General features: G+C 42.3%; 1 protein-coding gene across 2 annotated transcripts in view; it reads left to right on the forward strand.

The window, feature by feature from the left end:
• The window catches only part of LRRC1 (leucine rich repeat containing 1), a 127,551-nt gene that overhangs the window by 41,009 nt on the left and 73,741 nt on the right, over window positions 1-12,801 (forward strand). For both annotated transcript variants that reach the window (XM_067753436.1, XM_067753435.1), the window contains exon 2: window positions 4,270-4,387. In XM_067753436.1, the coding sequence (XP_067609537.1) occupies window positions 4,354-4,387 (34 nt within the window). In that variant the 5' untranslated portion in view covers window positions 4,270-4,353. The remainder of the gene's footprint in view (window positions 1-4,269; window positions 4,388-12,801) is intronic.

Consider the following 12,801-nt stretch of genomic DNA (forward strand, 5'->3'; position numbering starts at 1 on the left):
TGCAGAACAAAACTTAAATTTGCTTGCTTTAAATTAGGATTTAAAATTAGTATTAGGATTAAATTAGGATTTCTGTTGGACGTTGGGATTTGCAGGTTGTCATTTCCACAGACATACAACTAGCTTATTATTCACTGTAGATCTAAGTCCTGGTTGACTTGGTTTCTTGTATTATTTCTGAATGGTCCTTGAATGTATGGATTTGGTGATGGTTTTTGTGCTGTTGCTGTTATGCCTTTCCTGGAAAACAAAGTGAGCTTTTCATGCCTGAGTAAACACATCGATGCATTATTAAACTGTCAGACTCTTTGAACAACTGGCATAAGCTCAGTTATTCAAATGTGACTCTTTTGAATGGCTTTTGTGTCAGCTAATGCTTTAGTGTAACCCACATAAAGAAATTTCAATACCTTTCCTTAAGAAATTAAATTTCAGCCCTATGATTAAAGAACTCCAGAGGATTAGTCCTTTTGCTGAGCACGCTCATTGTCATATATAGCTAATTGGTAGCATTCACTTGCTGAGATTCATAGTTTGTTTTATTTTAAAACATCTTTTTTGTTAAAAAAATAAAGTTGTTCATGCATTTCCCTTGTTGCCTAGCATAACTTTTTTCCCCCTGTTCCCTTTTCAACATGCACGCGTGCTTTTTTCCATAGAGTACCTGCCATTTTGTCTTCTTTTAAAATTATATTTGCGTCGTCAATCTTTTTCAAGTTCTCTGGTCTTTACAGTAATCGTTTTTGTTGTTTGCTTGGTATTGAGTTATTAATAACATGCTAAGCATTTCCCTTATTTGACATGCTTTTCATTTGTAATGATAAGAATGCAAAGGCATATTGTGCACCGTAGCTGGTTTTTCTTATTTTCAATTATGTTAGGAGAATAGATGCCCCAAAGTATTGTTATGATGTCAGTGGACTTGAAAAACTTTTTACGTTTTGTGTATTGCCCAACTGGTTGTCAAAGATGATGCCTTCTTTTTGATTGTATAAGTTACATTCCCTTTTACCAAAGGAAAAGAAATGATGAAGCTTATTAAATGTTACCATCCTTTGCAACTATCATTTGGAGCACCCTGTCATCTTAGTAGAGACTTTTTCCTTTGTAAATTCAATTTCTATTTTTAGCAAGGTAATATATGCAAATAATGTTCTAAAAATCCAGTAAGCCTCTTGCCCTCCCCCTCTCCCACTCCAATTTCTGGCTTTTGCGAACCCCCAGCTCTGGGATATTTCTATTGACATTAGCTTCCACATTGCTAAATGGCTTGATTTTACTGTTTGATCCCCCCCCCCACACACACACTTTTTAGTTATTTATTGATTTCCTTCTATGGAAGATGAGTCTTTAGCACTTGCAGTTTCTTTCCCATCCTCTCAGTATTGACATAATATAAATTTTGTTTTTGACAGTATATAAATATTAAAATATTATGACTGTATAAGTATTGTTCATAACCAAATTTTATATTTATATTATGACTATATCTTCTTTTACTCTGTATTTTTTCTGGAATTAATAACTCCCTCCTTTTTTGCTTGCTTTGTTTTCTGTTTCAGTTTCTAATTTGTCACCAAATAAATCTTCCTGATACTTCCAAAACATGTCAGATAACCCCTCACATGTGTTGGTATTTTTAATTTTTTTTATGGGAGCCCTCATATTTTCTTCAGTGTAGACAGGTTGCTCTTGGGACCTGCTGCTCGGTTGCCATCTTGGAATTCCTTCACTGTTTTGTCCTTTGTCTCTGTTTTGTTGATTCTCTGATTTCTGGATCTCAGATCTTCCTCCTTTTAGATTCATTGGGTTGGCCAAAAAACTCATTCAGTTTTAAGTGAAAATAAGAGACACGTTTTTCATTTTCACCAAGAATTTTATTGAACAACATAGTCACTAACCAAATGAACTTTTTGGCCAACCCAATACTTCCACGTTTTGATGGATTCTGTTTTTTTTTTTTTAATGAATTTGTTTATTTTATTTATTTATTTTTGGCTGCATTGGGTCTTCATTGCTGCGCACGGGCTTTCTCTAGTTGCGGCGAGTGAGGGCTACTCTTCGTTGTGGTGTGCGGGCTTCTCATTGTGGTGGCTTCTCTTGCTGCAGGCCATGGGCTCTAGGTGCGCAGACTTCAGTAGTTGTGGTGCGTGGGCTCAGTAGTTGTGGCTCGCGGGCTCTAGAGCACAGGCTCAGTAGTTGTGGTGCACGGGCTTAGTTGCCCCACGGCATGTGGGATCTTCCCGGGCCAGGGCTTGAACCCGTGTCCCCTGCGTTGGCAGGCAGATTGTTAACCACTGTGCCACGAGGGAAGTCCCTCGATGGATTCTTGAGAAAGGTCCAAGGAGGATAAATTTTTTGAGACCATGCGTGTCTGAGAATGTCTTTATTCTGTCACATACCTGACTGATGGTTTGGCTGGGTATGTGATTCTAGGTTGGGAATAATGTTTTCTTGCAATTTTGAAGGCATTGCTCCATTGCCTTCTTACTTTCAAGGTTGCTGTTGAGTCCAGCACCATTCTGATTCCCAATCCTTTGTTATGGCCTCCCTTCCCGGCCCCCCCCCCCCCCAACCCCTTGGTCTCTGGAAGCTTTTAGAATCGTCTTACTTCTGGAGTTATGAACTTTTATAATATTCCTTGGTATCCCTATGTGTTTTGTGTCATTCATTTTATTGTCCACGTGTTGGGCCGTTTCAAACTGGAAACTCATGCTCTGCAGTCCCTGTGTTTTCTTTCTCTTTGTAATACCTATTCATTGGATATAGTACCTTGAGGACTGATCCTCTAATTTTCCTATTTTTTTCTGTCCCGTTTCTCCACCTCATTGTCTTTCTTTTCTACTTTCTGAGGGATTTCTGTTAACTTTATTTTTCATCTCTTTTATTGGATTCTTATATTGATGCTGCACTAGTGTTTAATTTCTGAGAGTTTATTCTTTGAAGCTTGCCTTTTATGGCATCATGCTGCTTCACTTCCTCTTATTTCTCTGTGGGTATTAATTATATTTTTTTTGGTTGGTGAAGTTTTTCCTGCTCCCTACATCACATTTGTTTCTTCTGAGATGTGTGTGGGTGCCCACTCTCTTGCATGTAAAGGGCTTTCCTCAAGTGTCTGGAGAACCTTGGCTCTGTTTAAATGAGATCCAGGCACTTGAAGTAAAAAAGGAGAGAATTGAAGCTCTGAGGGCATGGGTGGGGCTTGTAACCTGGGGCTTCCCTATTGTATAATCCGTGTCTGTAAGTCTGTCTGTTTCCCCCGCTGGGAGCCTGGCTGCAGGGAGAAGGGGGTGGATCTCAGTGAGCAGGCTCTGACCCCCTCCCCCTGTTTCCAGTTGGGTGCCTCACCCCTGCCCTTAGCTGTGCTTGCAGTCAGCTCTTCTGGGGGAAATTCCCAGTCCCCTGCCTGGTTGTGCAGGGGAGAGGAGGGCTTATGGGGGCCTAACTGTCTTTATATCCATTTTCAGACAGTTCTCCTTCCTTCAGAGGTACCTGGACCTAATCTGCTATTGGCTACTCACTCCATAGGCTTAAATTTCAGCTTTGTATCGATTCTTTCGTTAGCTGTCATTTAATTTATCTGTTTTCTAGCTTCAAGGATTTTGTTGCATGTCTAGTTTGCTTCTCATTCCCTCTCATCTTGAATTGTCTTCATGCCTTTATTTCATATTTTTATATCTATATCCATCTCCCTATAAATTCCTTTAATGCTATTTTAGTACAGTTTTTAAAGGGTGTGGCGCAAAAGGCACCTCTGTGTGCCGTGGTTAATGGAAGGATCCAGTGCAGGCTCTTTTTTAGATTGGCCAAAAATAATTTTTTTCTCCTCCACACATTTGTGGGATATTTATATATTTTCTAATGCACAGTAATTTCTTTTAAAAATGTTTAAGAAATATTTTACTCTAATTTTCAAATATCTTTATTTAACATTGCAGATTTCATATCAGGTTCCATAAGTAGAAAATGTGACCACCTACTGGATAATATAAAGGAGTCATTACTATTCTCATTGAGTTACTTATTCATTGTTAAAAAATTTTAATTTTGAAATAATTGTAGATGGTACACAGAGATGGCCTGTGTACCCAGTTTACCCTGTTGGTGACATGGCCACATGACTTTGGTACAATATCAAAATCAGGAAATTGACATTGGTGCAATCGTCACTAATTTTTAAAAGACATATTGTTTTTAAATTTCATATTGGGCAAAAAGTTTACACTGCAAATAGATGTGAGACCTACATGAAACTATTTTGTCTTTCAGCAATTTTTCCAGCTAGTCAAGTTACGAAAGCTTGGACTTAGCGATAACGAAATTCAGCGGCTCCCTCCAGAAATAGCAAACTTCATGCAGCTGGTGGAACTTGATGTGTCCCGAAATGGTAAGAAAAAATGATTCCACCTGAATTGTTCATTTGTCTCTTCTGATGCTGGTGCTTACAATTTTTAGTAAATATGGCTGGATAGATGTTCTTGGAGGAAAGCTATGTATATGTTTTGGGATGAAATTAATGCCGTTATTGAATACTTTAGTCACCTCATATGTATTTACCCAAAATGTCATGACAGTTTTTAGGCGATAACTTTCTCAAAGTTGGTTCAGTCTGATTCACAGCGGTGGAGCTGCGGACTGGCAAATCCGCAGCTTGCCCCCACGTTTGATTGGAGGTGACATTGAGGGCTACTAGTATGGTCATTTGTCCAGATCTCGGGGGACTGCTGTGGCGGGGAAAGCGCCCTAGGGAAGGGTTGGTTTCTCCTGGCTGTGGCCTGGTTGCCTGGGCTGCTCCCCTGAGAATCTGTCTCCCTGCTGCAGTGAACAGACCTGCTTGCCGTCCAGATATTTCTGTCAGTTTCATTCAGTTCTGATTAGGCCCCGGGTAGGTCTGCCCACTTGAACTATTTGTGTGGCATATTTGTGAGTTTATTTTGATTTTCAGATTTCACTGTAATGTTGCTTCCTTTTAAGTGAACGCCCTAGCAGGGTGTTTATATCCTGTTTAACCTTTCACTTTTAAATGGGTACCCTGGTTTTACCTTGGGTTTTATAGCCCTTAGAGCATTCCCCGGGCAGACTGGTCCCATGGCTTGTTGGAGCATGTTTGATTAATTACTTCAAGTTAAAGTGGCAGCTCCCAGGGGTCCTGTCTTTAGTGGTGGAATTCAGTCCTTGCAAGAACTCCGGTTTAATGTCCTGAGGATAAGCCCATATGTAATCTATTGTTTATAAAAATGATAATCCTTTTCTGTCTCTCCTATTACACACCAGCATTGTGTTTTGTTTTGCTTTCCTACAAAAATCTGTAGGTTCCTTCTCAGTGACCCTGAGGTCTGGCTCTTTCAATCTGATGTCCTCTGCAGAAACCCCAAGGCCCGGATAATAGTATTTTCCTGTGGGTCACTGTTATAAGGCAGCAATAATAATCAGTACTTGATTGAAAACGTGGTGAAGAAAGAATGATTTTACCCTCCACTTTGTAAATTGCTACCACCTCTCAGATCCCATCCATTGGAAACTGTCTTTAGGCCAAGCCATATGCTCTTGATATAGCGTCTACCTTTATTTGTCATGAGCATTATTTCTTCCCTTGCAAGTACTAGAAAGAGTGAAAAAAATTAGTTTGGGAGGCTTGTTTACGATGGCTTATTTGGTTGCAGGGGGGTCAGCTCTGCTTAAGTAAAAGGGATTTGATGGTAAGGTTGGGGTGTGGGGTGGAGCTGACTTGCTAAGAGCATTGCCCCGGGGTCCACATCTGACACCATTTGAGTGGTTTCTTGGCCTCTCTCTTCTGTTTCTGGGTGCTCTGTCCTTTGGAGCTGGCCTCTGCAGACCCGGTTTGCTGTGGTTTCTCACCACGCACTTCTGGGCCTCTGCCCTTGCTGTGGCATCTGGCTGCCATTTCTAAATGAGGCCTGGTTGACCCAACTCATCTTTTTAAGCCGTGGCTCCCGGTCACTGGGCACCCTGCGTATTGGCTACCCTGGTACAGGGGTGGCAAGCAGTACAGAGCGCGGCCCTGCCCTCATTGCAGAAGTTGTTGATGGGCAGCGTCCCCTCACACTGCAGGGTGGCAGGGGGCGGACCCCTGAGGCCAGCCTTGCCTCTAAGGCTGTCCTGCGTCTCCCTTACCTAAGGCGTATGTGATTGAAACTGCTCTCTCTTGTCTTAGGGATGATCTCAGTTGTAAAGACTGGCTGGCTATGAACTCTGCAAGGAAGCAGTGACTTTGAAAAATGGTCGCTGAAATCACACAGTCCCAAGAAATCAAATAGTCATTTTGAAATTGGCATTAGGAAGGAAGAGAAGCAGGGGTCCAGAAATACTTGAGAAAGAGGAGAAGTATTGGCTTTAATTATCTGGGAGCAGAGAACGCATAAAGCTTGAAGGTTGCAGTCCTATTATTGACTCTGATGGGAAGAGATGCTCTGTGGGAATTCAGCATTGTCAAGCGGCCAGTTTTACCAGATTCCACATCAGCTGTGTCTTTTCAAATATTCAGAGGAAGAAAGAAGGGCTACGTGCCTCTTTCCACATGTCCATTTATACCTTCCAGCATGTTGATAAGAGGAGGTGAGCTTTCACTGTAGTCGTGTCAGGTCACACAGTGTTTTATCTCCCTGGGATGCCTACCCTCCTTTTCTCCCTGCTTCATTTTCAACCTCTCCTTCTGCAGGTGTTGGACTTTTGTGACGGATCCTGCAGATCTGCTCCCTTTTAATCAGGCTCTTGTAGAAATGCTGGGGGAGTTAAACTCCCCCTTCGCCTATTGGCAAAGCCTTGCTCTGGCTCGTGTGTGTGGTGGGAATGGGGTGGTGGTGGTGGAGGGGCCTTTCTTTGTGGTTGTGAAAAAACTGCACAGATGACAGAGCAGAACAAGGTCATGGTTTTACTATAACCAACAGGAACGTGGGTCTGGAGCTGTTTCCAGGTCAGGCAAATCTCCCTATGTCTCCTCTCTCATTCTTCTGGCCCATAAAATCCCATTAATGTGAGTTTCCTAGGCAGCTGAGTAGGTGAATCCAGGTTACAGAGTCTGCAGCCTGAGAGGCAGTGGGAGGACCCGCACTTTGCGTGGATGCAGGTGTTTGTAAGGGTTTGGGGCTCGTGTCTGGAGACCCGTGTGTCTTCTGCAGCCCCAGCGGAGAAGGCCCTCTCCGTGATCAGAGGCTTTTCCTGCCCAGTCCCTGGGTTGTAGCAGGGCCACGGCCAGCACTGGCCACTGTCGTGGTAGGACCTTTGTTGCCTTCCTCAGTTCCTGATTTTCCGGAAAGTGTCGCTTGCCCATGGAGGAGGGAGGCAAACGAGATGTTGGTGTCAGACTACTTAAGCCCTTTTGGATCAGTGCTTGTCAAACTTGACCGTGCCATGAATTACCATTGGATTTTGTTAAAATGTAGATTTTGATGCAGTAGGTCTGGGGTGGGTCTGGAGATGCTGCATTGCTAGGAAGCTCCCCAGGGATGCCAAACACACTGAGGAGGAGATCTTAGCCATCCCCACCCCCAAGCCCGCTCCTAACAGCCCCTCAGCAGCTTCCTGTGGCTTTGAGCCCAGATTCGCTGTTTCTCTTGGTCCCGCACCTGCCCATGTGGAAGGTGGGAAACCTCCAGGATATTCCTGGCTAAAGGGTAAGAGGCTAGAGCTGACTGAAGTTCAAGTCGGCTTTGATTCCAGGAGCAAAATTAGACGTTTCCTAATGTTCCCTGCTCAAGGGAGGGAGATAGTACTATAGGCTTCAAGTTAAGGTCTGATGCAGTTTTCTGTGGTGAAGCGCATCCGCTTTCATGCCCGGACTTTTTGTCTGTTTTCTCTGCTCACTGATTCTTAGCTCTTGGAGACAAATGCTTTCTGGATACGTGAGAAGAGGTACTACCCCAGAGTACTATCTCGCTGTCCACAAGTGTAGGGTGGACTTTCTTAGTGCATCATGAGTCCTGCCCAGAGGGTTAGTAATTTGAATTTTATAGTCTATGCTGTAATTCGACTTACATCACAGTACTGTATCATTATCTGTTTAGTTCAGTTTTTTTCCCCCAAAGTGTAAGGCATACGCCACCAGCACTGCTAGAGAAGATTTTAAGTGGTACTGCAAAGCAGCAGTTTTTAATATTGAATCAGAGCGAGGAAGTTATCCTCTTTCCTTTTTATTTAAAATTTTTTTTACTCCCTTTAGGTTGCTTTCTGTAAAACTTAATAGCACTATATTGTATTGATTGTTATATTTATCTTTTATATCTGGTGATGATAATGGCTTTCTATTCATGTTAGTGATTTAAAAATAAATCTTACTCAACAAAGTTGATTTAAAAGAGTGAGGTAAATAATAAAGAACACAGGTGCTCTGCCAGGATGACAAAAATTGTGAAGGTAGAACAGGGATGGATGAAGTTAAGGAAATGCTATTAGTATTAGCACAGCCAAAGAAGTCATGAGTTTATTTCTCTTATGGGGCAAGTAATACTGCATGCCGAACAAACATGGCCAGAGACTGCACATTCTGGAGAATTACTTTGCAAACTTGAGTGAACAAGAAACTAAAAGACAGTTTTAGTACAAAACCCTCAGTGGCACTGGGACAGAGCTTCAGAGTTAGGAGATGGACAGCTTATCCAATCCGTCAGCAGGATCATCATCCCACAAAGTCGAGAGGCTAGACTTGGATTAAATGTTTGGGTTAGTCGCCCTCTGTACAGCTGCAAGATGGGGATCAGTGTCTGTGCTCTGTGGCAGTGGGTTTGTTTAATGAAATCTAAGATCAATTTTGAAGCCTGCTGAAATGCCCTTGTATAACAGCACGTCTTGGTGCTTCTGAGTGTGTCCTGAAAAAAAGCTCTTTCTGGCAAGCCAGGCAGCCAGTGCGCCTAGAAGTCCTCCTTCTTGGTTATGAACAGTTAGTGCTTTTTGGGGGTAATAACTACATACACCCACAACAGAAGTGTGACAGAGGCCAGTTCTCGCCCACGCAGGCTTAAGACTTTACACAATCAGGCCATTGTTCCCTTCTCTGTCTCTGCCTAATTCGGGGCCAGGCTTAGTGCTCTGCCTAGCACACCGCTGGATTAACACAGACTTAATCTGTGTTATCAGTCAGTGAGTTTCTTTGTCACAGTCACTGTGAAAATGGTACAGGAGACACCCCTCAAAGAGAAGCCCCACAGGGCCACTCTGCCTTGAGGGTGGAGAGCTGACAGTTTCTACCCCAGACCTGGCTTGGTTGTCTTTACAAGTACTGCCACGTTCCTATCACAGGCCCTTTCTCTGTCTTAACTTTTTACCTGTTCTTTTGTTAGGGAGAGGGGTTAATAATAGAAAACATATAATTGCCTTCCACTCACATTTTAATTCCAGATAATAATAATTATTTTCAAAGTGGAGGTGGAAAGAAATTTGGCGTCTGTGACGTTTTCTAATCACCTTTCCATTTTAAACACTGAAAGAGTTGGAATAAACTATGCAAACAGATCCTTCCTTCCTTTTTTTTTGTCCCATAAAGAAACATCCATGATATTTTATCAGATAAACGTGAAAATCTATCACAAATTAGTGATGCAAATTGTTAAATCCGAAGGGAAATTTTGACAGCAATGCCTCTGCTCAAAATGATTTTGGAACTCTTTCAGAATTTGTCACTTTGCGTATCCTCAGACCAGTGGTTTCACGTTTTCGAGTGGATCAGTTTTCAAAAACAACCATGCATTACTTAAGGCTGACTTAGGTAAATAAACCAGGACACTGATAATTTTATAGTACTCAAAATCTGCCTCGGATGGCAATTTCAAAAAAGTATAAAAGAGTAAACTATTGTTACTCTTTATTAATTCATATGGTTCTCTCCCACTTACCAGAAAAATTGTGGCTGTGCTGAATAAGTTGTAGGTTTATATAACTTTCTCTTTCTTGTTTTCTCTTTAATTAGCAGGTTTGTAATAGAGATGGTGCCCTGAGTTTGAGGTCAACACCTCTGAATATATTTTTTAGGTCAGTACGAACTTCAGTCAGTCCTGGGTTCTCTAAACGTTTAGAGATTGTCAGTAGCTCCTCATCCCTCCTCCACCCCTCCCCCATTCAGTCATTCACTCAGTCCTGCACTGCTCTGTGGCCGGGTGATGAATTTTCCAAAACAGTGTTGGATTTACACAGAATGGGCTAAGATGAAGGCACATAATTGTAGTGTTTTCTCCTGAAGTAAAACAAAACCCTGGGCATATATCCAGAGAAAACTCTAACTGGAAAAGATACATGCACCCCTATGTTCATAGCAGCACTATTCACAATAGCCAAGACGTAGAAGCAGCATAAGTGTCCATCGACGGATGAGTGGATAAAGAAGATGTATGTGTGTGTGTGTGTGTGTGTGTGTATACACACACACACACACACACACACACACACAGGGAATTATTACTCAGGCATAAAAGGAATTGAAATAATGCCATTAGCAGCAACATGAATGGACCTAGAGATTATCATACTAAGTGAAGTAAGCCAGACAGAGAAAGACAAATACCGTATGATATCACTTATATGTGGAATCTAAAATATGACACAAATGAACTTATCTGTGAAATAGAAACAGACTCACAGACATAGAGAACAGAGTTGTGGTTACCAAGGGGGATAGGGTTGGAGGAGGGATGGATTGGGAGTTTGGGATGAGCAGATTCAAACTATTATATATAGGATGGATAAACAACAAGGTCCTACTGTAGAGCACAGGGAACTATAGTCAGTATCCTCTGATAAACCATAATGGAAAAGAATATGAAAAAGAATGTATAGATATGCATAACAGAATCACGTTGCTGTACAGCAGAAATTAACACATTGTAAATCAACTATACTTCAGTGATAAAAAAAAAACCCAACATGTGGAATGCCAGTCTCTGCTCACTTTCTAATTAGGCAGTTTTCCTTGGTATCAGGTTGACAGTGCCCAGCTGTAAAAGTGGTTGAGGGTGGGTGGCCATGGCGCTTCATTTTTGATTTTGAGGTCACCTGTTTTGTCACGTGACTTGGGCTGGAGCCAAGAGATGCTAAGCCTCCAGGCAGCTGAGGGCTGGATGGCATCTCTCCCTAAGAATGGTGACAGCAATATGCTGCCATGACCAGAAACAATGCTCTGAGCTTATTAAGCTAGAAAAGACACGTCTTAGAAAAGGATGAAGAAGCCGAGGAAGAAAGGGGGACTGAGGAGCAGGACTGAGAACTGAAATTAGAGGATTATATATAGAAATGATTTGGTTTTTATTTTATTATTTATTTTTAAATTAATTAATTAATTATTTAACTGGCTGCGTTGGGTCTTTGCTGTGTGCGGGCTTTCTTTAGTTGCGGCGAGCGGGGGCTACTTTTCCTTGCAGTGTGTGGACTTCTCTTTGCGGTGGCTTCTCTTGTTGCGGAGCACGGGCTCTAGGCACAGGGGCTTCAGTAGTTGTGGCACGCGGGCTCAGTAGTTGTGGCTTGCAGGCTCTAGAGTGCAGGCTCAGTAGTTGTGGCGCACGGGCTTAGTTGCTCCACAGCATGTGGGATCTTCCTGGACCAGGGCTCGAGCCCTGGCTCGTGTCCCCTGGATTGGCAGGCGGATTCTTAACCACTGTGCCACCAGGGAAGCCCAGAAATGATTTGGTTTTTAAATTGACTTTGTAAGCATTGAATATGTCCTCAGTCTAACACACCTGCTCCAAGCTAATAATAAATTTTGATTCTTACATCTTTTCCGTTTGAAAAAGCCTTGGATCCAGGCCATTTTTTTTTTTTTTTTACTGTTTGTGGTTATCAACTATAGCTCATAATTATTATTTTTTTAAATTCAAGCAACATTTATTGAGTACTTACTGTGTTTGTGTAAGGCTCTTTGCTGAATTCTTCTATCCCTTAAGGAGGTAATTCTACAGGCACAACAGACATATGTAAGTAATTTAACATTGATGGCTTATACAGTTACACAAATAAAGTGCTCAGGGCACACAGAGAGGTGTCAGTTACAGCGTAACTGATTTGAAAGAGACTTGAGAGAATAATGGGGATTTTTGGTTTGAAGTTGGAAATCATGCAGTCTTTAACAATTCTTATACTTGAGTTGCAAATTTGGAGGGAGTTGAAGAGTGGACTCCTCAGCTGCGTTGTTGTTTGTTGGAAAAATTTTTCAAATATTCGTTATACATTTATGGAGTCAATGATATCATTAAAATGCAAATATCTCAGTGCTTGTCTGTTGGTTACTCACTGAAAATGTTAAGATTCATCCAAAATCAGAGAAGAGGGAATTCCCTTGTGGTCCAGTGGTTAGGACTTGGCGCTTTCACTGCCGTGGCCCTGGGTTCAATCCCTGGTTGGGGAACTAAGATCCCACGAGCCGTGCTGCGCGGCTAAAGAATTCTCAAGGGCTCAACAGAATGAGAAATTTTATTGCTGATCAATTTACAGTCCCTTCCCGTGTGTGTGTGTGTGTGTGTGTGTGTGTTTGGTGGGGGTGTGTGGAATGGGGAGGTGGTTGTGAGAGGCTCTCTTCTGTATATTCAGGGATCTATATATCTTCCTCCTTGGATGCATGTGTTGCTTCAACTAGCGGCCGCCAGGGTCCTTGTGGGAGGGGAAAACGGGGTTTGTGCCTGGGTGATTTTTATGGGCTGTGTTGAGAAGTGGCCTACATCATCCCCATCCATGGTCTGTTGGCCAGTTTCATGTCCCCAGCTTAACTGAAAGGAGGTGGGAAGTGCAGTTAGGTATTTACACAAGAAAAAGAGAAAGCCAGCTGTTGGTAAGGCGTGAGCAGCAGCTGCCCCAACTGGCATT

Source organism: Pseudorca crassidens, chromosome 10, assembly GCF_039906515.1.
Source record: "Pseudorca crassidens isolate mPseCra1 chromosome 10, mPseCra1.hap1, whole genome shotgun sequence".
Lineage (NCBI taxonomy): Eukaryota > Metazoa > Chordata > Mammalia > Artiodactyla > Delphinidae > Pseudorca > Pseudorca crassidens.